Source organism: Lissotriton helveticus, chromosome 4_1 (assembly GCF_964261635.1).
Source record: "Lissotriton helveticus chromosome 4_1, aLisHel1.1, whole genome shotgun sequence".
NCBI lineage: Eukaryota > Metazoa > Chordata > Amphibia > Caudata > Salamandridae > Lissotriton > Lissotriton helveticus.
Genome location: NC_136063.1, coordinates 366,121,091 through 366,148,167, shown reverse-complemented (window position 1 = coordinate 366,148,167; position 27,077 = coordinate 366,121,091). Strand labels below are relative to the sequence as shown.

General features: G+C 46.3%; 1 protein-coding gene across 1 annotated transcript in view; it reads right to left on the bottom strand.

The window, feature by feature from the left end:
• Positions 1-575: 575 nt before the first annotated feature.
• The window catches only part of NUDCD1 (NudC domain containing 1), a 373,385-nt gene continuing 346,883 nt past the window's right edge, over positions 576-27,077 (bottom strand). Inside the window, exon 10 of the mRNA XM_078686877.1 lies at positions 576-1,050. Within this exon, the coding sequence (XP_078543003.1) occupies positions 758-1,050 (293 nt within the window). The 3' untranslated portion in view covers positions 576-757. The remainder of the gene's footprint in view (positions 1,051-27,077) is intronic.

The window sequence follows — 27,077 nt, the reverse complement described above, 5'->3', positions numbered from 1 at the left end:
CTTCCCAGTGAGCTGCAATCCAATTTGGTGTTCTGCAACAGTGTGCAGACGGGATCAGACTAAGGAAGCAAGGTGGAACCTGTTGGAGGGCATATTTTGTCACACCGACCTCTATTGCAAAGTTGTTCTTTCCATTCCCATAGTAAAACGAGTCAAGTCGTTTGCCACTTGTTAACATTGTAGGACACAAAATCATTTCCCACTATATTTCTAAATGTAATTTAAAAAAAAGAAAAAAGAAAATCGCATGAGGATATAAAGTAACAAGCGACAACAACTATCCCATATTATCCTGACCACGGAACCCAGTCTCCCCTCCTCTACTTTAGCTCGAAGGGGTGAATTATCCTGAAAGATTGCTTCACAAGGGCACGGCAAGAGAGTGTAAAAAAAAAATATTTTCAAGATCACCCGTGCAAGTAAACCTCTACTGTAAAACACCCTTCAGACAAAGGATTTTTGAGGTAGTCTCAATAGAAAGACTAAGGTTAGAAGATGAACATCACCATAATGAAACAGATCAGGAGAAGCTCAGATGTGTAAAGTCACAAAGAAAGAATCAAAATACTTCTAAATTGTGCTTTCAGGTTTTTTTTAATTAATTTTGTACAATGCAAATATTTAACAAAGCTTCACAATTTTTATTTCTATAAAATGCATTTATGGTCTTCTAATTCACAATTTGCTTTTCGATGCATACTTCTAACTGTAAACTCACAATTTCTTAATCTCATACAATGGGCATGATATTTGTTAATTAATCCACAGCGTTGACCTTTATTACAAAAAGATTTTTTGAAGTTAGGACAAATAATCTCTCATTTGAGGCTTGAAACCCCAGGATGGGATCATTCGTTTCTAGACTTGTTACTTGCTGCTTAGCAACTTGTCCTACGTGTCTTCCCTCCTTCCTGTTGTACAGCACGGTGGGTACAGGAGTGGGTTGACGGTAGATAAAAACCCTTCGTAGACACTCGCAAAGAGCAGCGTAGGAGTAGTTTGGTGCACAAGTAAAGAATTTCTTATCTTGTTTTGATGCTTGGACATAGCCTGAAAAATAGAACATTGACAGAATGATATAACACACAACAAATGGTACAGAAAAGTTCCAAAGATAAAACGTTCAGCTGGTCATTTACTGAGCTGGGCTCATGGTATACAAGCACTGCAAAGCCAGCAGGTCTGACAAACAGCAGGGGTAGAATGTATGTATGAACAACAAGGGAGGACGTGTATATGTTCCCGGTGCATGCATATCCGTCTCTGGTCTGAGTTGGCTGTGCTGGCACTGTAGGAAAGCCAGACTTGATGGTTTTGGCAATCCTTTTTTATGTTGTGCTTAAAGCATGGATTAGTAAACACTGTAAATAAAAGGAGTTACAATTAATAAATAAGGGCCAGATGTAGGTAGCTAGAATTGCAATTCCTTATTTTGCGTAAGCATTTAGAGAATCGCAATGTGCGATTCCCTAAATGCTATGCTAGTAGGCATCGCAAATTGCAATATTGCCTCAAGGAATCGCAAATTACCACCAACTTCAAGTTGGTGGTAATTCGCAATTTCCTTTAAAAAACACTTTTTTGCTATTTTAAAAGTGCCATGTGGCACACATTCATGCCCTTAGGGCATGTATGTGCGCCACATGTGCACACATGCACATTTCTGAAGTGCAACAGGGTGTCCCTCTGGAACCCTTGCACCCTTGAAATAGCGCACGCAATTTGCGAGTACCTATTGGGTACTCGCAAATTGCATGCGCAATTCCTATTCATTCCTATGGGCCGTTAGGCCCATAGGAATGAATGTGAAGGTATTCCTTTATTACGACTCGCAATTTGCAATTCGCAAGTAAGGAATATTAAGGAATCGCAAAAAATATTGCGATTCCTACCTACATGGCATTTTGTGAATCCTTAATATATACTTCCTCATAGGGCTCTGCAACACAGCTTTAGGGCATTCCATATGATGACACTATAAATGTACTTGAAATTGAACATGAAGGATGGGCTTAAAGTGGGGCCCTATTAAAATAGCTGATTATCCTTCTCTGGTAACAAGATGTTGTTTGGTAAGTGGTGAATGAATTAGTAAATTGTGCACAGCTCAAACCAGTAACACCTGCACTTGTGTCACTTAACATTCCTTTTTGCTTGACAACAATTCAGAGACAATGCTGAGATATATGGCCGCTGTTATATTAAACAATGTGTCCACTTGCAGCTTGAGACATGCTTTTATAATCATTGCTCATCATAATTATCACTATAGTATTTGTTTTATCCATCCTTTAGACTCTTGATTGTTGCTACTTTGCCTACCATCTTGTGACCAGCCCCCACCGTATCTAGACTGCAATAGCAATGCCTGCACCGCGTTGCGGTCTCCCTCAGGCTGCCCTGCCGTACGGCATCCCAAGGCCTGCACATAAGGGATGGCTGCGTTATCCGGCTGTCCTTGAAGGCCTTATCAATTGTCTTGTTGTGGGCAGAAAGTCGCTCTTTTACTACGCCACTATGGTGCTCATGCGCTTTTGCAGCTCCTCCCCAAACCTCAAGCCCACACTTGTCTCCTGATAATTGCAGCCCAACAGCTCCAGGATTCCTGCGATGTTTAGAATCAAGAGGTCTATGAAAAAAGCCCTTGAGATGTACCCAATCTCTTGAGTAATACTTCGGCATCCTCACATTTCTAAGGTCTTTTCTAAATGTCTTAAAACACCTGCTCTGGCAAAACTTGCTTATTGCTGTGGCTTCTGCTCCATCTCTCAACTGTGCTGTACATGTCTGCTCCTTTCCACTAACTGAGACCACATTGCTGCAGCCTTCCCAGCATCCTTGCTATTCTGATGAGGTCCCTGCATCTAGGAGGCTTATTCTTCCCATAGCTGCTAGACTGTTGCCCCAGAGGTGGTACCATTGCTGGTGGAGGGAGGGGGATGTTTCCGAATAAGATTTTTGATTTCAGGTGTGAGCTTGGCCTACCTTATTCCTGGGCACCCAAACCATTTCAACCTTTGCGCTTCCCAGCCGTAACCCCCCTCCCCCTCCCCCCCCCATATATTTTTCCTCCTACTGGCTCACTGCTGGGTTTGTGAAACATAGGAGTGTCCCAAGATCCATGGCACTTTGTTCTTGGTTCCCTGTGTACGGCGGAACCAAAGACCATTTTTTAAAATTTCTTTACCCTAATGTATAATCGAAATGCCTCGGATTCGCATGTTCCCATCGTTTGGATCCCTTCAATGTTAAAGCTGCACCCCCTTGCAATGGTAGCTTCCTGATCCTGAATGAACGTGTGCCCTTCATTATCAGCCTAAATTGGAAAATGCTCAGCTACTCCCTTTTGGGTTACTTAAATAATAGACATTGGTCCCGATTCACAAAGGTAAAGTGATACGAAAATCTAAATTTATGACTTTTGGTATTCACAAAGGGCATTTACTACTCGGCTTTCGGTGTTCACAAAGAGCATTTTCTACTCGTAAATGACCCTTGTGAATACTGAAAGTCGGAAAGTTCACCTTTTAGTATTCAAATAGGGCATTTTGGCACGTTTTAAGTTGGGGGATTAAGTCCCCTTGAACCCTGAGGGTCCCTGGGGTCAAACTAGCCTACCAGGTAACTCCAGTAAGAGCCACAGAGCTGCGTTGCAGAGAGGTGTAAAAAGGGGCGTGGCCTGGACCACCTCTCTGCAACGTAGCCCTGTGGCACTTACTGGAGGTACCTGGTGGGCTAGTTGGCCCCCAGGGACCCCCAGTATTGAAGGGGAATTAATTTGCTGTGAGGGGACGTGTCCACCGGCGCGATTCTAGGGTTTTGTTTTATTTTTTTTTAGAAGGGGGCCTGTGTGGACCCCTTTCTTTTTACTTTTTTGGGGCCCTGGTGACCCCCATCACCCAGGGCCTTACCCAAATAAAAAAAAAAAAAAAAAGAATTTGAAAGGGGCCGCGTGGGCTCCCCTACCGTGGCCAATTCCAGCCCCGGGGACCCCATCCCCTAGGGGCATGGCCACATAAATATAATTTTGTTGTTATGGAGGGGGGCTTCGTGGCCCCCCTCCTGAGGCCTCTATTGGCCCTGGGGACCCCATCCCCCGGGGCTGGCCTTTATTTATTTATTTTGGGCGGGGAGGGGGCCGTGTGGCCCCTCCCGGGCTACTTCTAGCCCCGGGGCTGGCCCTCTCTGGGGGGACCGTGGGGGAAACCCAATGCCCGCACGGTCCCTGTCGGCGCCCCGCGTCAGCTGGCATTGCTTTTCCACATTGGGAGCTGCTGACATGTAGCTCCCCGTGTGGAAAAGCAATCTGGTTTGGATTTTGGAAGAGCGCAGGTTTCCTGCTCTCTTCCAAAATCCAAACCAAGTTTGCTATGACAGGGCGGGAGCCGCACGGCTCCCGCCCTGTCATAGGAAACTGCGGTGTCCGGAGGTGGGCACCCCGGGACACTCCAGGAGCCGGCCCTGGGTGTCAGTCCCCAGGGCCATCACACGCTCCAGGAGGGGGGCTGTGTGGCCCCCCTCCCAACATCAGCACAGCCCCAGGGGGTGGTGGTCCCCGGGACTCGGGGGACCGTAACCGACCCCTACATTTTAATAATTAGTGCCCCGGGGAGGTGGTGGTCCCCGGGGTGTGTGGGGGGACTCGCGCCACCCCACCCAAGTTGTTTTTATAAAAAAAATAGAAGCCCCGGTGGGTGGTGGATGTAAGGGTGGCCACGTGCCCCCAGCAAATAAGGCCCCCCCATAGATTAAAAAAGAAGCTCCGGGGGTGGCGGACCCCGGGGCTGCGGGGGGCTGTGTGCCCCCGCAACTCAATTATCTTGTCCCGGGGAGGTGGCGGTCCCCGGGGCAGTGTGGGGTTTTTTTTCACTGCCCCCAGGACCTGGCCCACCCAGGGGCTAAATATTAACAAAGCGTGGGAGCCCGCGCGCAGCAGGATCCACGGATCCTCCGCGGATTTTGCAGATTAAAAAAATACATATATGCTTTTGTGGGCCCTGGGGGTCGTTGTGGGACTCCCTGAGCAGACCTAGGGGGTCAGGATGTTTCTACCCTGTCCCCTTTTCTTGTTTTACGCCTTTGTTTCCCTGTTTTCATGTGCCTCGGTTACTGAGGCACAAGATGGCTGCCAACACTTCCTCGTTTAGAGTGTTGACAGCCAATTAGAATAAAGCTCATGGTCAGGAGGGTCCACAGATCCTCAGTGCCTCTAAATATCGATACTTTTATTTTTTTATTTCCTCAGCCACGATTTAGGAAAAAGAGTTCTTTCTGAAACAAGGGCTACCTTTGTGCTAAATTTGGTGTAATTCCGTTCAGCAGTAGCAGTGTCTAAAGTTTCCGATGGGAAATGCATTTTTTTTACCTCTATTTTTTTTAATTTCTCAGGAACTACTGAACGGATTTACACCATTTAACAAAAAGAGTTTTATTCTGAAACAAGGGCTACCTTTTTGCCAAATGTAGTGTAATTCCGTTCAGCAGTTCGGGCTGGGGTCGTGTCTAAAGTTTCCTTTGGGAATTAACGTGGAGAAAACACGTTTTGGGACCCCACTTTTTTCTCGGCCCCCGGTTGCCGAATCACCCTGAAACTTTCAAGATAGGAGCTGACCGGAGCACCCCACTAGTTTAGAAAATCTGGCGAAGATTCGTCAACCGGCGCCAAAGTTATTGGGAAAAGAAAAAAATGCTTTTTGAATAGAAACAAGGTCCTAACTATAACTACCTACTGGGGAGGGAAGGAAGGAAGGAAGGAAGGAAGGAAGGAAGGAAGGAAGGAAGGAAGGAAGGATATATAGATAGATAGATATATATATATAGATAGATAGATAGATTATATATATATATATATATATATATATATCCCCCTCCTCCTCCTCCTCCTCTCTCCCCCTCCCCCTCTGTCCCTCCCTCCCTCCCTCCTCTCGGCCAAAGGAGAGCACGCTAACCTGAAAGTGCTCGTGGCCTACCGTGAACCGTAGGTAACACCGGTGGGCCGTAAGGACGGGGATGTGAAAGTAAGCGTCCTGCAAGTCCAAAGCTACCATCCACTCTACAGGGTCGAGGGCAGACAGGATCTGAGCCAACGTCAACATTTTGAAATTCTCCTTCCGGAGAAAGCGGTTGACGTCCCTGAGATCCAAGATAGTAGGCAGGCCTTTGTCCTTCTTGGGCACTCTTTGCCAAGAGTGCAGAAACTTCCTGTTGGAGAAGGGCCAGATGATCCTCCGACATGCGATGGTACTGAGGCGGCATGGATGGAGGGGTAGTCTCAAAGGGGAGGGGTAGTCACAAAGGGGAGGGAGTAGCCCCTTCGGACTATTTGCAAAACCCACCTGTCCGACGTGATGGTGCGCCAGCGGGGGAGGTGATGGCAAATCCTGTTGCCCACTGGCGATTGGTGGCCCTAAAAGTTTGGACTAGGAGGGTTTGGAGGCTGCTGCAGAGGGGGCTGTGGTGGACTGGCCTGCCCGCTGGCCCCCAGAACCACTGCGTTTGTTCCCATGTTCCCGGCCACGCAGGGGCTGAACAGCTTGTGCTGGCCTGTGGCTCTGGGCAAGACGTGGCGGGGCACCTATTCCATAGGCACGAAAGGGGTGAAAAGCAGACTGCGCAGGGCAGGTGGTGGAGAGGCCCAAGGACCTGGCCGTAGACCGAGAGTCCTTAAAGCGCTCTAGCGCAGTGTTTGCTTTGTCACTGAATAGGCGATGGCCATCAAAGGGCAAGTCCATAAGGGTGGATTGGACACCCCAGAAAAAAACAGTCGACCTCAACCAGGCGTAACATTGACGAGCTACCGACGTGGAAATCGTCCTGCCTAGTGAGTCAGCGGTATCCAGCCCACAGCAGGTGGTAAACTTCGCTGCGTCTCTCCCCTCGGCAAACTGCTTGAGAGTATAGCCCAGAACTCCTCCGGGCACTGAGGCAGCACTTGCGCAACCATATCCCACATGGAGTGGGTGTAACGGCCTAACAGAAATGCAGTATTTACCAACTGCAGTCCTAAGCTGGAGGAAGAAAACATCTTCTTCCAAAGATGGTCCAGCTTTTTGGATTCCCTATCAGGTGGAGCGGTAGGGAATGCGCCCTTGGAGGTGGAGGCTTGGACCACCAAGCTCCCAGGGGTGGGGTGTTGGGAGAGGAAAGTGAGGTCGCCTGGGGCCGGGCGGTGGCATTGGGCAATCATCCTTTTCCGCAGGAGCCCTTGTGTTGGGCTCGAAAGGATGTCTGTCAGGGCTTCATTAAACGGCCGCAGGGGCTCCGAAGAGCTAGCTGACGGTTGAAGCGCCTGTCAGGAGGTTAGTCCTGACTGCCATCATAGGTAGCTCAAGGTGGAGAGCCTCGGCCGCCCTATGCAACATCACAGTCTAAGACGCTCCCTACTCTGTAGCCACAGTAGGAGGAGACAACATACCAAGGTCTGGTGAGGTATCTAGACCACTGGCTTCCCTCAGTTCATCACCTAACTGGTCAGTCAAAGGGTCTCCAGACCCCTCCCAGTCTTCCTCACTTACCTCTGGCTACCAATCTGGTCTCAAAGAGCTAGGGTAGAACAGGGGCACAAAAGTACCCGTCGGCGCCGGATCCGCCATCAGTCCACGCCAGTCCAGCTCCCTGTATACTTCGAGGTGGAGGCCGGGGTTGACGTTGGCTGGGGACACAGCCGATGCTGGCAGCGGACTTGGTGCTGGTGGAGTTGGCACCGGTGGAGGTGGTAAAAGGTCGACCAGCGCCGATCCTGGTCTGATCCAAGGGGAGCCTGCGGTGCAGAGGCCGAAGCCACCAGCATCGAAGGCCCAGGGCCCCCAGCCGATCCGAGGTGCTCAAATGCTTGCCAGCGGAGTTGGGTTGCCAAAAGATGGCGTGCATCGCTTCGTAAAATTGAAGAAGCTGGGCAGTGGTCGCTCCAAATCCTGGAAAGGGTGGGAAAGCCGAAGCCGACCCTTCAGGTTCCACACAACGAGCTGTGAGAGGGGCACCATCTGCATCTCTCATTGAGTCGGTTGACAGACGGGGAGAAGTCGAATAGCGACAATACTTCTTTAACTTCTTCGTGTGCTTCGACCTCCCTGACCCAGAGTGCAAAGACGTGGAAGAAGAATGATGGCAGCTTTGTGACCGTCCCTCGACCTCTTACGCGACCAGGACCTTGAGCGAGCGGCACTGAGCCGACTGCTGGGTCTCAAGAAGACTTTGGATTCATGGTCCGTCAGTGGAGGCAAGACTTGGGGTCGTGGTCGCGCCCCAGGCAGAAGAGGCACACATGATGCGGATCCATCACGACATTAGTCAGTTACAGGAACTACAAGCCTTGAAGCCGGGCATCCCTCGTGCGCCAGGAGTCGATGGACTCAAAAACGATGTCGACAAAAGTCAGTAGAAAAGTGACTGGAGGTACCGCTATTTCCGGATCTGCGATAGCTGGCGCAGAAATAGAAAGAACTGCTGTCAGCACGTGAGGGTGGCATCTATATAGCTACCGCAACGTCATCCGGGCGACCACGATGCCAACGATGAACGTGGAGTCGACCGACCGCCACCTTCCGAAGTGCAGAGGTACTACAGATGAAAAACTTTCCAGATCCAGTCTGACGCCTGGGGGTAATTCTAAGGTAAGTAATTTATAACTAACTGTTTCTTTCAGATTATATATTTATGTAAAAATTGTTCCATAAGAACATGAGGTTTAACAAAATATAAGTTCAAGAAATTGAACCCATTAAAACAAGCCAATTGGAGTAACAAATTGTCCTAAGGAGGTAGGAGACATCCAACTTCCAGAAATAAGTGTAACTACACCCACAATCCTAGCATGTCGCATTATATGGGGACGAAAATTCAAAATGTTCTTAAAGATGATTAAGAACCATAGAGAGGGACATCCTCTTAGGAGAAGAAAATAATCCCACCAAAGAATACAAGATATGTGTGAAGTAAGTAACCCCTAAGGGGTAAAATATTATGACACCACATCCCAGAAAACTTTGCAAGCAGTGCTCATGGAACAACCATGTTCAAAGAAAATGAGTAAGCAAAAATGCAACCCCCAGAAAATGGAGGGAATCATTATCTGAAACAAGTATCCAGAAGAATATTTAAAGGTTCTAAGAAATAGATGAACATATCATCAAGGGACAATAGCCAATGCGCAGGCAAGGAGAGTCACCGCCAAGACCTAACAACGTGGCACAGCTGGCATAATCACCATCAAAAAGAGTAGCAGAACTTTTGCGAAAATTACCTAAAGAAAATCCAGCCTGCGCCATATAGGAATTCAATGACAAGTGCACTCTACCAAAAAACAGTAAAAATGGCAGATCAAAAAAGAATTCCCTAGTGGGAAAATCGGTCAACGGTACAAAAGGGGGTGGTGGTCAGAAAGAAAGACAGCCAAGAAGAGCCCACAACTCTACTAAACCCAGCGCAGCCAAACAGTATAAACAAACTCTCTATATAGAAACTACACAAAGAGCATAAACAGATGTCCCTATAAGAGATACTGAAATTCTAAAGCAATGGTAATGGTTGGTTGGTAATGCTTACCAACATACCTAAATACTTAAAAAAAGGAGCAGGTGACACAGGTAAACTTCCTAACCGGAAGAAATCTCACATGCAAACAACCTCTTGAGCGTGAAGCCCATCATCAGAGGACAAAAGGGAAGAAAACCCTATGCAATAAGTATCCTTTAAACAACGTAACCTATCTTAGGCAGTATTGAAAGAATAATACCGGCTAACCGCAGGAACGCCCCATTGGGTGCCACCACAGGCTGAATTTAGACAACTATGGCCCTGCCAAAACATGGCCAGCAATGTAAGAAACAAAAGATCAACATCCCCCATACAAGCCTAGTATAGGGAAACAAATTAAAGAGGCATATAATTAGGACTCTGTTTCACCTTGTCTATCACGGAAACACTGCAAAGCCAAGTCGGCCCGGGCACAGATGGGTGCTGTCAAAGGGCATGTCGACAAAAGCACCCTGGACAGCCTCTGAAAAGCCTGAGGTATGTAACCAGGCACAACAACGTAGTGCCACAGAGGAGGCCATGGTCCGACCCACTGAATCAGTAGAATCCATGCCACATCTAATGATCAGCTTAGCTGCCTGTTGACCATCTCGAACCAACTGATCAAGATTGGATTGGAGGTCACCTGGAAGTGACTGCAACATAGTTTGAAATGAATCCCACAATGTGTGAAAAAAGCCCAAGCACACAAGCAGTGTTAATAGACCTTAAAGCAGAACTAGCAGAGGAAAAATGTTTGCCGCACGCATCTTGTCTCCTAGAAAACAACTGAACATTAGGTAGAGAATCTACATCCTGTGAGGCTGAAGCAGCATGTACCATCAAACTACGAGAAGAAGGATGCCTCAGAAGACAAGCAGGATCTCCATGAGCAGGCTGGTGTCTGCGAGATATATCATGATCCACATAAACTCCTGTATCAGGCTTAGCCCAAGTTTCCAACAAAATGTCATACAGCTCCTCACTAAATGGAAGAACAGGCTCCACCCCTGTCTGACCTTGACAGAGGATATCAATCAGGGGATATTTCCACAGTAGAAAGAGATAACTCTAAAACCATAGCCACTCTCCTTGACATGTCCGCAAAGGAGGAACTCACCTCAGTAACAAGCCTAGGTGGGGAAAGAAGTCCCGAAGCTGGGAAAGACTTCAGCACACTAGCCTCCCCTAATACAGACAGCCAACTCTCCTCCATATGAGGTGGAATAGCCTCGGATATAGGATGCAATAGCCATGACTCCTCTCTATAATCTCCCAAATGGCGACCTTCAGAAGTACCACCATGAGAGAGAAGCGGAAGGACAACCTTCCCCACAGAAGGCTTAATTGACTCCACACCAGACGTCGACAGATGCAGTGAAGGAGACGTCTCGACATCGAGAGGAGGTGAATTGGCTTCGATCGACGCAGGGACGCCATTTCTGGAGCCTGTTGATCGAGGATAGACGTAGAAGGTGGAAACCCAAAAGGGCTGTATACCGGCACCGAAGCAGAGTCGGCTGATGCCTACCCAGGACCCAACTGACGCCAAGAATGAGCCCACCTGTTTGGCTCCTCTCACCTCCATGGGGTCCAACGGCACTCCAAAGGAAGGTGGAGACCAAATGATTTGATGCAGAGAGTTCTAATAATGTCTAATTCGGGCCATCGAAGCCCCAGCTCCCAGAAAGACATGGAGGTACGGGGAAGAGTTGTGTATGGCCTCCTCAACCGGTGAACTGCAGGAGCTCTGAGAGACGGAGTCTCTATGTGACGAAGTCGGGGTGTTCAGCGACTTCAACCGCCTGTGCTTACCATGGGACATCGATGGTTCATAGTGCCGTTCACGGGAGCAGCTCCGGCTCTTGGAAGGGCGCAGTGAACTGCCATGAGAAGAAGACCAAGGCTGTCGGGAAGTCTCAGAGGACAGCGTCAACCACGCCGCCAGAAGTTTCATTCTGGCTATCCTTGAGTGCCTTCGGCTTCAGCTTCTGATAGGAGCTGCAATCTTTGGAGTCATGGTGTACTCCCAAACAACACATACAAATGGAATGCGTGTCCGTGGCCGACATCTGCCATGTACAAAACCCACAAGGCTTAAAGCCTGAAGACTTCAAAAAGGTACACTGTTCCAACCGACAAAAAATGTTGCGGTAGGCCAGAAAACTGCGAGTGAAACACTTCTCCAGATCTGCGTTGCAGCACGGAAAAGAAGAAACTGGCATCTGCATGCCAGAGGATACTTATAGGACTCCACTGACATCAGAACAGGAGTCAACCTCATCACAGAGTCATAAGACGCCGCCCCCAGGTGCACAGAAGTGCTGCTAAAAAAATTACGGATCCAGACTGGTGCCTGGGGAGACTTCGAAAGTTAAGGAATCTTCATCCAGACAGCTCTATCAGGTATTTAAGTTTGGTGATTAGGTCCGGCATGAATGGAGGTTAAACTCATATTTAAGGTCTGAGAGAGAAAGACAGATGAGGAGGTAATGGAGAAACTGCTAAAATTCTGAAGCATAAAGTAAGAAAATGAACGTAAAGGTAAAAATACTTAATGGTTATCATGCTACGGTGTTCCTGTACTTGGAAAACTATTCGCATACAGAGGGATCAGTCACTAATATATAAAACTGCTAATAAAGTAAATCATAAATGAAAAGGTTAGGTTATCCTAACTATAAAAGAAAAGCCTGCAAGCAAATAAGGCTGTAAAGAAACTGCTGATTTCCGGCAATTTATATAATGAAGTGTTTTGTAGCATTTTATCATGTTGCTTTTTGATGGAATTCTGAGGCATACACATAGCAAGTTATTTATTATGACACCGTTTTAAAAGAATAATGTATTATTTTAAAATACGATCAACTTTTTTTGTATGGCGCTTCATTACATTGTATAGTAATTTCCAAAAGGGGTGGCTAGATGACCAATAGCTAAAAAGGTATACACAACGAACGATGGTGGGGTCAGAAAAAACAACAAGAAAATGACTGCAAAGGCATCCGACACCAGCTCTTTCGTACTACTGCTTCAAATGTCCTTTCTCCTCCATATTTTCATATCGTACAGTTTTATTTAAACAAAAAAAAAAGCCTCGAGTGAAAATCCTTTTTCTTTTATGGACACCAAAATTACACAAGTCTATACTACAGTGTAGACTACGCCGCAAGAAATAATTTTGAGAAGTGAATCCAATTTGTCTTTGGCTTCAATAACACACTTTCGTTTACAAAAATTCTTTTTTTTACACAACTGCAGCGCATGGCCCAAGACCATTTGATAATGAGACAGGTACGGATGGCAGTGATATATCTATGAGGGAAGACTTGTGAAAATGGCAAAATGAGTATATAGCAATTTCAGCAGAAACCACAGTGCATAACACTTATTTTGTTCCTACTTTAGTTTGAACACTTCCTTTTTCGTGGGTGCTTACTGCTTGTCGTAATAACTTTTGTGAGGCCTGCCACTTTAAATAAGGACATATAATAAAAAAGCAAAAATTGATGTAAGCTATAATATTTCAAAACTATATTCTTTTGCAAATATTATATATATATATATATATATATATATATATATATATATAAATAACTATCTATACCTATATAGATATCTATATATATATATATATATATAAATCTATCCATCTATAAAGCTATCTATCTATCCATCTATCTACAAATCTATCCATCTATAAATCTATCTATCTATAAATCTATCTATATATATATATATATAGATATATAGATCTATATATATACTCCCCACGACACCCTCCTTGTATCCAAGGGCTGGAAGAAAGATCTGCAGAGTACAAAATTGTTACCAACAGAGAGTTATTGCAATTAAGGCATGACCAAAGACAATGGGTCTCTGAAACGCACTGGGTGTTTTTTTTCGCCTTAATCACAATAAATTTCTGTCGGCAACAATGTTTGACTCGGCAGAACTCCCTCCAGCATCGGAGACAGGGAGGGGGGGGAGTAGTACGGAATATCTATGTTTGGTGTATTAAGGGCTCACTACCCCGCCAGAGACTGCCACATTTAGGCGGCCAGGAGAAGTTTGTGGCTATATACATATATAATCTAATAGGCCCTAGTTTTCATAGGAAACACGTTTTGTGACATGCCTAGATCTTTGGCAAGGTGCCAACCAATGATGGATGGAATGATGTATGAATCAAACATTCTCCCCCAGTCAAGAGATCTGGATTAAATCCATTGTTCTTTTGCTGACTACCCACCCTAGTTTGGACCCAGCCGTATGAAAATAAGTCTTGACCCTGCTCCTCATGGGAACAGTCCAGCCAGAACTCTGGATCAGAAACAAGCATCCTGGGACCTGTTTCACCATTTGGCCAGACCTTTTGTACTCACTCTAGACAGTCTGGAATCAAAAATCAAAGGGGTATGGAATCCGTGGTACGATTTTGCACAAAATAAATAACCTTACAATCTAATGATGGGTAACTTTAGAGTTTATGCCATTTTTCGTGGAAAGCAACAACTTGGGAATTTCTGAAAACTGCGTTGATGCTATATTGAGAACGCAATAAATATACACATAGTGACCCACAAGACAAGAAACATACTGACTAACAAGTCAACCAGTCTTGAAAAATCCCTACTCCTCCAGCCTCACAGAGCAAAACACTTGCTGGCTGCGATCGAAGAACTTAAACACTTCGAAGTGCTAAGGAAATGTCAAACTGCACAAAGAATAAAGATATTTTTCAAAGATTCTTTCCTACTTATCCCTATGCATACAGTTTTTCATTTAACTCATCTTAGTACTAATTTTAAAACATGTATGCTAATATGAATGCTTACATATCATTCTTGAATTCTGTACCAGACTGCACGCTCCACAAATGTTTATAAGAGGCCTACCTACATAAGAAATGCTCTCTAATTGAACACGACTTCCCAATTTCTGCTCTATAGCCTCGTAAACCTATGACATATTAAACCTTGTTATAGTAATCCATTAATCCAGCATATGTATTCTTATTATTTATGTGGTTTGGTCCTTACCAAAGGGACAGCAGAGCACTTTACAAAGAACCAAACTCACATGCAGTAGAAGTAGCAAAGCAACAAACAATCGATTATTGTTCTTTGGAGAGAGTAGAAAAGTCAAGAGGTTACACAGAATGCCGGTACAGTAAAACTGAGAAGAAAGGAGTCATCAGGATGACGAACAGAAAGGTGCAAGGGTTGCGCAGTTCGGTAGCAATAGTTTGAGCTGGTTGTCTTAAGGTTTCCCAGGCCAGTTGGAAGTTACTTTTAGCTTCTATGGGTAACACATTGAGCAATTTTACAACTGTAGTGAAATGGTAAGCTCTTTTTCGCATTGGATAACAGCCGTGCAGAGGAGTGTGTTTGGGTAGTGCACTGCCACCGAGAGAGTGGGAAGGCACCAAGGCTTGGACTACTAAACCGAAGCTTGGAATGAGGAATTGAAGATAGTCTTCTTTAAAAGGCGGAATTGGTAATTGGCTTTTTTTCACCAGTTTTGTAATATGTTCATTCAAGCCAATTTGTGAATCAATGGTGAATGCGAGTGATTTAGTGAACAATAGTAGGAATGATGCAATGCCAAGGCTGGGAAGGACGAGTCATTTTTTAACTGAAGGCAGATGGCTATTGGAATAGAGAAGTAGGAATTCTATCTTGTTGGGCTTCAATGTAAGAGAGTAGGCGGACATCCAATCAATGTGCTGCTCTACTAAGAAAACAAGTTACTTACCTGTAACTTCAGTTATCCAGTATTGGTATCTTTCATAGATTCACATGCCTGAATAATTCCCCGTCGCCGAGGCGGGAGTCCCACGGTATATAAAAAAGCAGTGCTAAAAGTAAATTACAGTAGTAGGCCCTATGAGAAGGCCTCAGGCCTAGATTGTAGTAGCCTATCTACCTCATTATGCTAAAAAGACCAAAGTCTTTGCTCCAACCAATCAGCTCACAGCACCCTCTAGAACCCTCTCTGCAGACCCAGTTCTCCTCACATTTTCATTAGCACAAGTGGGAATGAGTATCCCAAAATTAGAGAACTGACTCTCCGGGGAGGGGGGTGGGTGCATGTGAATCTATGAAAGATACCAATACTGGATAACGGAAGTTACAGGTAAGTAACTTGTTTTCTTATCCAGTATTGGGGTATCTTTCATAGATTCACATGCCTGAATCAGAATAGCAAGCAGTAAACCAGGTAAAAGCCGGTTGCGGATGGTGGGAGACTTATCGTGGTACACTCCCATAAACTTCTGTTTAACAACCAACAATTGCAAAGTAAATTATCTACTAATAAAAAAACATGACTAAATTCCAAAGAGTAGTCATATAGTATTCCACAGGAAAGGAATATTAGCATAACATAAACAAGTAAACTGTAATACATGTATTTCTTTTATATTTACAAAAATATTGAATAGTGAACACTCATTATAAAATGAATCAAACATTGTTACCTGAATATGTTCTTATGGAAACAGGTGACGTAAAACCGCTTTACCAACTGCCGCATCCTCTTGATTTGCTGATTGCAGGCAGTAATGTCTTGTACACGTGTGGACATTCTTCCATGTCGCAGCACGGCAAATGTTCTCTAGCGTCACTCCTGCAAACAATGCTGTAGACGCTGCCACAGCCCTTGTAGAGTGAGACCTTACAGGCCTTTGTAGTGGTCGGTTAGCCTTAACATGGCAGAAATGGATCGCAGAGGCTATCCATCTGGAAATTGTGGCTTTAGTGACCGCTTTTCCCAGTGTAGTCTGGCCATAAGCCACAAATAGCTGATCTGACTTTCTGAAGTTCTTTGTAGATAAAACTTTAAACATCGTTTAATGTCCAAAGAATGTAGTGTTCTTTCCGCCGGGAATGTAGGATTTGGGAAGAAAACCTGCAATTTCACTGGTTCCTTCAGATGGAACTGAGAAAGCACTTTGGGTATGAAAGTTGGATTCGTTCGAAGAGTGACATACTCTTGAGAAAAATGTAATAAAGGTTCTTTTAAAGTGAAAGCCTGAATTTCTCCTATTCTCCTGGCAGAAGTTAGGGCTAAAATTAGAGCGACCCTCCATGTCAAGAATTTGAGGTCGGTTTTGTGGATCGGTTCAAACGGGTGCTTCATCAGCTGTGAGAGGACCGTGTTGAGTTCCCATTCCGGTGGTGAAGGTTTAACTGGAGGATAAGTCCGTTAAAGACCCCTCATGAATTGTTTTATTAGCGATGAAAGCATAGTGATGGAGTGTCAGCCACTTTCCTGAACCTGGATAAAGCCGCTAAATGGATCTTTATGAACGAGAAAGAAAGACCAGAGCGAGCCAAATGTAAAAGATAAGGCAGAATTTTTTCTGTTTGAGCTTCGATAGGGTGTAAAGAGTTTGAAGTACACCAGGAGCAGAAACGCTTCCATTTGAGACGATAAGTCTTCAACGTGCTCTGGGCTCGTGCTTTCTTCAAGATGTCCCGGCAGTCTTGAGGAATTTGGAGGTGTTGAAATTCTAAGAAGTTAGGAGCCATGTGTGCAATTTCAGAGAGTGAGGGTCTGGGTGAAGTATCTAACCCCCGTTGCGTGACAGTAGTGTTGGAGCCGGTAGAAGTTTCATCGGAGGCTCCTGTGACAGCAAAATGAGCTCCAGAAACCAATATTGACGAGGCCATCTGGGAGCAATTAGAAGGAGACGACAGCTCTCCAATTTCATCTTGCGCAACACTCGCAGAATCAGTGGGATCGTAGGAAAGGCGTAAGCATAGATCCCTGACCATCACATGGACAGGGCATTCCCTCTTGATCTCTGTTGAGGGTATCTTCTAGCGTAATACCGGCATTTCTTGTTCTGCTGGGTCGCAAATATGTGCGTTGGTTTGCCACAAGTCTGAAACACCTTGATCACTTGCGTGTTGTCCAGCTCCCACTCGTGGCAATCCGACAAGGATTTGCTTAGTTTGTCTGCCAGGGTATTGTGCAGACCCCTGACATGTTCCGCCGTGAGAGTTATGTTGTGAAGCGTCAGCCATTCCCATAACTATTGAGCCTCTTTTGATAGTGTAGCTGACCTTGTCCCTCCCTGTTTGTTTACATAAAACATGCTGGTGGTATTGTCCATTCGGACCAGGACTGAAGACCCCGCGATTCTGGGGAGGAACGTTTGTAGAGATAGAAAGATGGCTCTCAACGCTAGACTGTTGATGAGGCATTTCTTGTGTTTCTGAGATCATTTGCCTTGCACCTGCAAGTCTTGGAGATGGCCTCCCCAGCCCTCCGTGGACGCATCCGTCGTCAGGACGAAGTCTGGAGGAGTTTGCAAGAATGTGAGTCCTTGTCTTAGATTGTGTAGTTGTGTCCACCATTGAAGAGCATCCACCATGCGTGGGATGACTTTGATAATGTCCTCAAAGGAGCCTGTCGCTTGTTGCCATTGAAGATGTAGCTCCTCCTGTAGAGGCCGCATTTTGAGACGTGCCAGCGGAATGAGATTTATGGCTGAAGAACACATTCCCAGAAGTGAAGCGAAGAGGCGAACAGAAAGTGACTTTCTTTTTGATAGCTTTATGGCCAATGCCTGTAGACGGAGCTGCCTTTCTTGAGACAAGAATGCCTTGCATTGCATCGTGTCCAGACAAGCTCCTAGGAAAAGCAGGATTCTTCTCGGGATCAATTGAGACTTGTTTTCGTTGACAGTGAGACCTAGGGATGCAAAGAGATTGCGGCACACTTATGTCGTTCTGCACCCTGCATTTTGATGGACCTTCGACTAGCCAGTCGTCCAAGTACGGAAAACCTGGATCCCTGATGAGCGTAGTGCTGCCGCTACCGGGGTCAGGCACTTTGTAAAAATCCTTGGAGCCGACTTCAGGCCAAATGGGAGTACTTTGAACTGATAATGGGCGCCAGCCACAGTGAAACGGAGATACTTTCGATGTTTTGGGTGAATTGGGATGTGGAAGTACGCGTCTTCCATGTCCAAAGAAGCCATAAAATCTCCCTCGTTGCGGCAATTTAAAATTTCCGAAAAAGTGACCATGCGGAAACCCTGCTTCTTGAGATATTTGTTGAGATTGCGCAGGTCTAGGATCGGTCGCCATTCCCCTGATTTCTTTCGTATGAGGAAAAAACAGGAATAGAAGCCTGTCCGCCTCTGATGTACTGGAACTTTTTCTATAGCGTTCTTGAGGAGCATTGAATGAACTTCCTTGAACAATAAGTGAAGACGAGGGGGGGGGGACCCCTGGGCGGAGTAATTGGTGGTTTGGTGACAAACTCCAGGGTGTAACTTTGGTGAACTAAGTCCAGTACCCACTTAACGGATGTAATCCGCTGCCACTGTTTTTGAAAGGCAGATATCTTCGCGCCCACAGGGAGGGAAGGAAATAATGGTTGGCGCCCGGCCGCGGGTGTCCAATGAGGCATGCAGGACTATTGATCAATCCTTGGTAACACGGCCGGCACAGAAGCAGGGTTTTTCATCACTTTGACACCTTCTTTGCAGATATAATCTATAATAGGAATGGCTCTTGACACCTTCCTAGTTTCTTCTTTAAAATCATGAAGAAAACATTCTGTCTGCTCCACGGTTACCGGCAACTGAAATATAGTTGCAGCTCTCTCTTCAGGCGGTGAGTCTGAAGCTTGTGGGGTTGGTGGAGAGGGCATGGGAATAACAGTCATCCCACGGATCAAACGGAGGATTATTAGGTAACTCTCCTTTCTCTACTTCTTCATCTGAAGAAGTGTACGGGGTCTGTGTAGGCAAAGCAGGTTGTGGAGTTTCCGTGACCGGAGACCTGGGCGGTGGAACCTCAGGTTGAGGAACAGGGACAGCAGGTTGGGCTGGAGGCACGACCTGTTGAGGTGGAACACGTTGTTTATAGTCTGCCAGCATAGCCTGTAAATCTTGGATGAGGCTTGGTGGTAAATGACTCGCCTCTGAAACCTGAGACCGCCTCTGGTATTCTGCATGATGATGTACTACAATGTCCTCCTGATAATAATGCCCGGAATAAGTATCCTCTTCTTCATCATCCTCCAGGCATTTAATATTCAATTCTGAGGGATGGTGAGCTATTCCGAAAGCTCCCTCATTGTCATCATCCTCAAAATCCTCCTCTTCGTCATCAGCATAAGTCTCTAGGAGATGAGAGGGCATAAGTGGCGAGATGTAAGATTCTTGCTGTCTCTGGTATGATACTAATTGAAAGGTCTTTGAAGAAAGGGGTGTAGAGAAAGCCTGTTTCGCAGGTAAAGGCTTAACTGAAGCAGTATCTATTGGTCTTGATGACACCGGTGATATTGGTGACTTTGATAGCTGTACTGTCTCAGTCGACGACGACAGGTTCATCTTCGACGACAAAGGATTCGTCATCGATGGACTCGACGTCGACGGGACCGACGTCGATGGACTCGACGTCGACAGGATTGCCGTTGACGAGACAATCTTCGACGGACTCGTCGTCGATGGACCTAGCTTCTTCGTCGACGAGACAGTCGTCGACAGTACCGTAGATGACTTCGTCGACGGGGGCTTCTTTGTCGACGAGTGCTTCTTCGTCGATGAGGCTGTCGTCGACGTGAGTTCTTTTATCCACAATGCAGATTCTAGTAGACAGGATAGGAGAGGTGATGGCTGTAGTAGAGATCATAGCAGTCGAAGAAGTAGAAGTTGAGATGGTAGTCACAGGTGAGGAGACAGAAGAGCTCTTACTCACGGTTTTCCTTGAAGATTGCTTGAGAGCTGAGGCTCCAGAGATAGAAGATGGAGATCTCTGTGAAGAGCCTGAAGTGGAGTGGAAGGTTTTAACATGTTTTCTCCCCTCACTTGGATAATCCTCTTGAGATTTCGCTCTCTTACTGGAGGTAGAGGCTCTGTCTTCATCATCAGTAGAAGAGGATTTTAGCCATAAAAGGACTCTGGCCTCCCTATCCCTTAAAGTCTTAGAAGGGAAGGTGCGGCAGATCTTACAATTTTCTGCCTCATGTTTAGGATAAAGGCAATAAATGCAGTCCTTATGTTGGTCATCAACATGGACCCTTTTCTTCTCGCATGTTCTGCAAGGTCTAAACAAGGCCTTCTTGTCAGACATCCTGAAGCTTAGAGAAAACTGAGTCAAGACTAAGGGAGACTCCCTTCCACACGACGTGCGGTGAAAATCTGAGGAGAACTGGCTCTGCAGAGAGGGTTCTAGAGGGTGCGGTGAGCTGATTGGTTGGAGCAAAGACTTTGGTCTTTTTAGCATAATGAGGTAGATAGGCTACTACAATCTAGGCCTCAGGCCTTCTCATAGGGCCTACTACTGTAATTTACTTTTGGCACTGCTTTTTTATATACCGTGGGACGCCCGCCTCGGCGACGGGGAATGATTCAGGCATGTGAATCTATGAAAGATACCCCATGTTGGTAAAATGGTGAACCTAAATAATATAGCGAGAGTGCTCCTCCACCAAAAACGGTTATGCACCAAAATCAAATGGGGCAAGAGAAATCCACCAGCATGAGAGGAAAGAAAAGTGATCGGGCTGAGATTACTGGTTCACTATACATTGCTTGAGATCACGGTCCAGTCTCCCACTGCTGTTTTCACTTTACTTGCCTCTGGCAAGTCAAAGTTTGAGAACCAAACCAATTACTCTTTCAATATTGAATTCTTGTCGCTTGGTCTGTTCTTTCAGGGCATTTCAATTCTAAAACAGTTTTCAACCCCCGGAATGGTATCCATGGCAGGAATGACTTGAATGATACTGTAGATGGATCCCCTCAACCTCCTGCAGAACTACCTGAAATACTAACCAGGAAGAAACTGCCTGTATGGTGGTGGGCGTGGCAGATTTTAAAACAGACTTCAAAGATGAGAGCACCCATGCATCTTTGTTTATCTGTGTCTAGTGATGATAGTGAAACGAAAGCCTCAACCCACTGGACAGGAGTGGTTGGCTAACACAGTGCCAGAGAGAGATAATGGCCACCTGGGAGTGGCTGCGACACTTTGGTCTTGGCTAGGAAAACAGGCTCATACTTACGCACTGAAGTGTTTCTACACTGACTGCCTTCTTGAGGCACAGGAAGCTCAAGCAGGAGCCTAGGCCAAAATTACTAGAGTTGAGAGACTGGAAGGCCTTCATCAGCTACAAGAAAAGCAGGCATCTTAGTGCCTTCATCAGCTACAAGAAAATCAGGCGTCTTAGTGCTATAGGCTTAGGCTCTGGAAAGGTATTAGCACGCACGCGCGCTATGCTGCAGTAATTTGCGTGTAAGCGCAGCTTCGTTTTTAAAATTACCGCATTTAGTATTTTATTTCCTAAATTGCTTTTTTCCCTGCTTTTAACTCCTCTACGCTGTGCCCACACACTTGCATGTTAATTGTGCCCCCCACCGCGTTTTGAGCGGACCTGTTACCTTACATCTCTTGTGTCTGGCGCCCGGTCGCCATCTTGGGGGAGGCAAGGGTCGAGTGTGCCATTGGTTCAGCGCTCCAGCGCTGTTAATGACCACAGGTGAGCCCTACTTAAAGCTCGCTCGTGTCGCGCAGCGGTGACGCGTAGCGGTGGCGCCTGACTCGCGCCTGAGTCAAGCCAGAGTCCTGCCCGTCTGCGCCCGTCCGCGACAGGACGTGCTGGACGTGGCTGGCTCTGGCTCTCGTCTATTCAACTATTACTCCGCCGGGGTCCATCATGCGGGCGTACACACGGGACTGCCTGTTGGCCATTGGGCAGGTAAGTTGCTGTTGTACCCTTCCACCGGTACACCCATTGCGTGGCCCATACCATTGCCCTTGTAATGGGTGGGCTCTTGACTCTCCGCGTTCTCTCCCAGGGATTCTGCCTTCGGAGACCTGCCGTACTGCCGATATCCCTACTGCCCTGAAGATTTTGAACTTGAATGTGAGGTCGGTGTTGAAACACTACCAGAACATCTATGACCTCATTGAGGAGGAAGTTCCAGATATATTTGCCATGACTGAAACATGGCTACAGGATGCTGACACCGCTATCATTAATCTAGCTTGCCCACCCGGCTATTCGATGTACACCTTGAATAGGCGGGGTAGGGGTGGCGGTGTAGCCTTAGTGGTAAAATCTATCTATCCCTGTGTCTGGACTGCCCTAAGCATCTCTGGGTGTGAAAGTGCCCTGTTCAAGGTCTCCGTCAGCCCTGAGTTTACCCTGTCCGGTATGGTCGTTTATCGGCCACCCGGCAGTGATGTGGTGTTTAGGAATGCTTTCCCTGATATAGTTGGCCCTCTGGCTGCAGACTGTGCCAACTTTTCTATCATGGGAGATTTAAATCTGCATTTCGACACCCTCTCTGGCTTGACGGTACGTTCCATCTCCTCTGACTTGGAGGCCTTTCAACTCCCTCAGATGGTTTCCCAGCCTACCCATTCAGGGGGGCATATCTTGGATCCCTTGTTCACTAATCTGCCGGGGATTCAAATTACTTCTGTTTCACCGGTGGAGTGGACAGACCACTTCTTGGTATCCATCCTATGCCCTGTCTTTGCCACCCCTTCCATCTCTTCGGCTAGACGGGTTCAGAAGAGGGCTTGGAAAAAGCTTCGGTTAGAAGACTTTCATCGTCTTCTATTAGAGGAGCCGCTCGGCCCTTTGACGGATGTAGAAAAGGGGTATGACCTCTTCTGTTCTTGGATCACCAGGGCCTTGGACTCTCTGATACCTATTGTATCAACTAAAATCAATTCTCGAGAGTCGAGCCCCTGGTACGATGGCGCCCTTCGGGCTTTAAAGGGTGCCTGTAGACGGGCTGAGAGGGCTTGGAGGAAGACCTATGGGGCTGACCTAAAAGCCGCATACTCCAGGTCCGTTAAGCTATACCATCGAGCTATTTGCCGAGCCCGTGCGGCCTTCTATGCCGCTGAATTCCGGAACAGTTCTAATCCGTCGAAAGCCATCTTTAAGGCCGTTAAAGATCTTACGACGAAGCGGATCACCTCTACGACCGAAAGCTCTCTTTCCCACTGTGAATCCCTCGCATCCTACTTTTTAGGGAAGGTGCAAGCCATTTATCGGACATTTTCTGGTACAGGGCACAGTGAGGAAAGTATCAATGGGGCTCACCATCAGACTACTCTGCTTGTTTTCCCCCCCCTCACCTCGGACGGCTTTGACAAACTTGCATTGCAAGTTAAATCCGGATCCCCATCCGATCCGGTAAGGCCTGCTCTTTTTCGGGATCAGGCTTTTATGGGGCGTTCAGTTATATGCTCCCTTGTCAATCTGTCCTTGGAAACGGGAGTAGTTCCAGCTAAGTGGAAACAAGCTGTGGTGTCCCCAATTATTAAAAAGCCCACTCTGGACCCATCTAAGCCTGAAAGTTACCGCCCCATTTCGCTGCTACCCTGGCCAGCCAAGATTACTGAGGCCCACGTCAATCTGGCCCTGTCTGAGCATTTGGCACGAACCAATGCCCTCGATCCCACACAAAACGGATTCCGTGCTGGGCACAGTACGGAAACCGCGTTACTTGTGATGGTGGAACATCTCCGGGCAAGGTTGGATGCTGGTCAAACGGCGGCGCTTATTTTGTTAGACCTTAGCGCCGCCTTTGACACGGTGGACCACAGCATCCTCCTGCACCGGCTCGAGGAGACTGGTATTGGCGGTCAGGTGTTGCAATGGTTCCGCTCCTTTTTAGACGACCGCTCCTTCTGTGTTGCCATTCCTCCCTTCAAGTCCAACTACCAACCGCTGGCCATGGGGGTTCCGCAAGGGTCCTCGCTGAGTCCCACGTTGTTCAATCTCTACGTGAGACCGCTGGCTGATGTCGCTAGGCAGTGGGGCCTAACCTTGGTCTCATATGCCGACGACACACAGCTGGCGGTTACTCTCAGCGGGGACGCGGAAATTGCGGCCCCCAGGTTTCAGTCTGGACTGAAGGCGGTGGCTAGTTGGCTGACAGGCAATTGCCTTCAGCTTAATGCCACAAAGACGGAGGTGATGGTCGTCGGTAAGGGAGTGGAGCTGTGGGGCGACCAATGGTGGCCTTCAGAGCTGGGACCTACTCCGACCCCGGTGTCGGAGGTGAAAAATCTCGGGGTATGGTTGGATGCCGGCCTCTCCTTTGTAGGGCACACACAAAAGACTGCGGCCTGTTGTTTTGGACTTCTAAGGGGCTTGAGACCAGTACTCAAGTTCTTTGATGCCCCAACCAGGCAACTGGTGATCCAGGCTACTGTCATCTCTCGCCTGGATTATGCCAGTTCTCTCCTGGCTGGGGCTAACCAGGCCGAACTAACCCGTTTGCAACGGGTTCAGAATGCCGCGGCGAGAGCGATTGTTGGCCTGCCCAGATTTAGTTCTGTGGCAGGTGTCCTTCGCTCTTTACATTGGCTTCCGGTTAGGAAGCGCATTCTCTTTAAGATCTTGTGTCTTGCTTTTAAGATTCTGAGAGGTATCGGCCCGGAAATTTTGTCGAGCTGCCTTTCCTTTTATGTCCCCACCCGCAGTCTCCGTTCCCAGGGTTTGGCCCTTGCAGTGGTCCCCAGATTCAGGCTCAGCCGTATGGGAGGCCGTTCTTTCAGGGTCGTGGCTGCATCAGCATGGAACTCCCTCCCTGTTGAAATTCGTTTGATGGAGGACCTTTTGACTTTTCGGAGGGCGATAAAAACTTTCCTGTTTTAGTGGCTCTGTCTTTATTCTCTGTTGTGTTGTGTTTTGCCTTGTCCTTGCGCCGGGACGCTCCTTGGCTGGAGTATCTGTGCGCACAATAAATCACCTTAACATAACATAACATAACATAACATAGGGATGTGGAATTCATATTGCCCGATGCAACAAGTATGCCCAACCTCCTGTAGCACAAACCCCCTGGCTGCCAGTTTACAGTCCCACAGTATGGATCGTTGAAAGTGGATAGTTGGTCATGGTGGAAGGGTTTTTAATCAGGAATATGGAATTCCTATAGCCAGACGCCCGGAACATATTGTTTGGTGTCAAGGGTAACATGTTTTCATGTGCATTTTGTCCTTGGAACAAGTAGACCCAACCCCTACAGCACAAACCCTTTGGCTGCCAGTTTACAGTACCACATTATGGATCAGGGAAGGACAATGTATACAGTTAAGGTAATATGTGAGTTAATGTTGTTCAAACTTGTATTTATGGTTAATTAATGCAAAGCCTTTATTATTAGGGCATGCACTAAAAGTAAATGTTCTAAGCTCTGTCTGCACTACTTTCGGTGGTTCCACTATAAATGTGTACACATGTTTTCAAAGCTTAGTAATATGAGGCTATGTATAATGCTCACAGAATGCTCTCTGATTATATGAAAATATTTGCAGAAGCTTGATAGCAAGAGTGTTAATTCCTTGCTTTCAAAATAAAATGTTCTCAAAAATTGCAAGTAGGAAAAAAAACATTTTGCTTAACTACTTTAAGATTTTAGGTACCATATCTTTGCATTATCATTTAGTAACAAATTGATGTATGCTTTTATTTCCCAAAAATATTCATAATGGAAAATCAGTGTAACGAGTTTAAAAACGATTATGGGAAACAAAAATCAACAAGCATTGGCTAAGCCAGTAGGTCTGAAATTGGTGGTCAGTCTTTTTGTTTTGTCAATGCGTGACTTGTTAAGGCATGGTTTTTGTAAAACCTTATCGATGTGGGAGCTGCTGGGCCCTCACCATTGTAACAAGCATTGGCAAAAGCAAAAATAGTTTTTAGTCTCAAAAAGCACACATTGCCACAGCAGTTCCAGGCACTGATCAAAACTACTTTGTGTGCCTATATGCTCCTTGTAGAAGAGCAGAATACTGTCCCTCACAGTGAAGCCAGCTGATAGACCGAAAGAACGAGACAGACATGTATTAAACACAAAAGGCCATGGTTAAAGCCAGGCCTAATTAGAGGCCCAATTATTAAAGGAAGCCTCAAAAGTGCATCCATGGTATATATCCTTGCATTAAGGTCATTATACAGTTTCCGTGAATTCACAAGAATTTACATAAGTAGGTTAAGAAATAGTACTCCTTGAAAATATTTGTGAACTGCATTTTAGCATGAGCAAATGTGCAAGTGTGGATTTGCTCATGTGAAAGTTCACTTTTCCTCTAGCCACATTTTTCCAACCCTGGAAAAGGTTTTACGTCTTCTACTGTCAGCTGTAAATTTCAAACCTTTTTCAATATGGGAAAAGATTAGAAAAGGTGAAAACCCTTAAAAATGCATTTTAGTAAGTTTGCACAGACTCAAAAGGGCTTTGCAACCCTTGAACTATTGCTTACCACTACCTTCAGCCCATGTATGGAGTCCTGCAGAAATGTAGCAACATAAGGGAATTGCTGGTATTGAAACCCTACTATGGTACGAGCCCTAGCATAACTAGAGAGGCTATATCAGAACTCTTATATAATGAGATTGCTGCCGTAATTTGTTGCCGCATTACATGGCACAAAAGGGACAAGTGGATTTTGCTAAAGGACAAGTAGATGTATGAAGCAACCTGCCCCATGGGCAAGTAGATATTTTATTAAATTTTACACTACAGTAAATTGTTAATACTTGTACATATGATTCCATAATTCAAATCC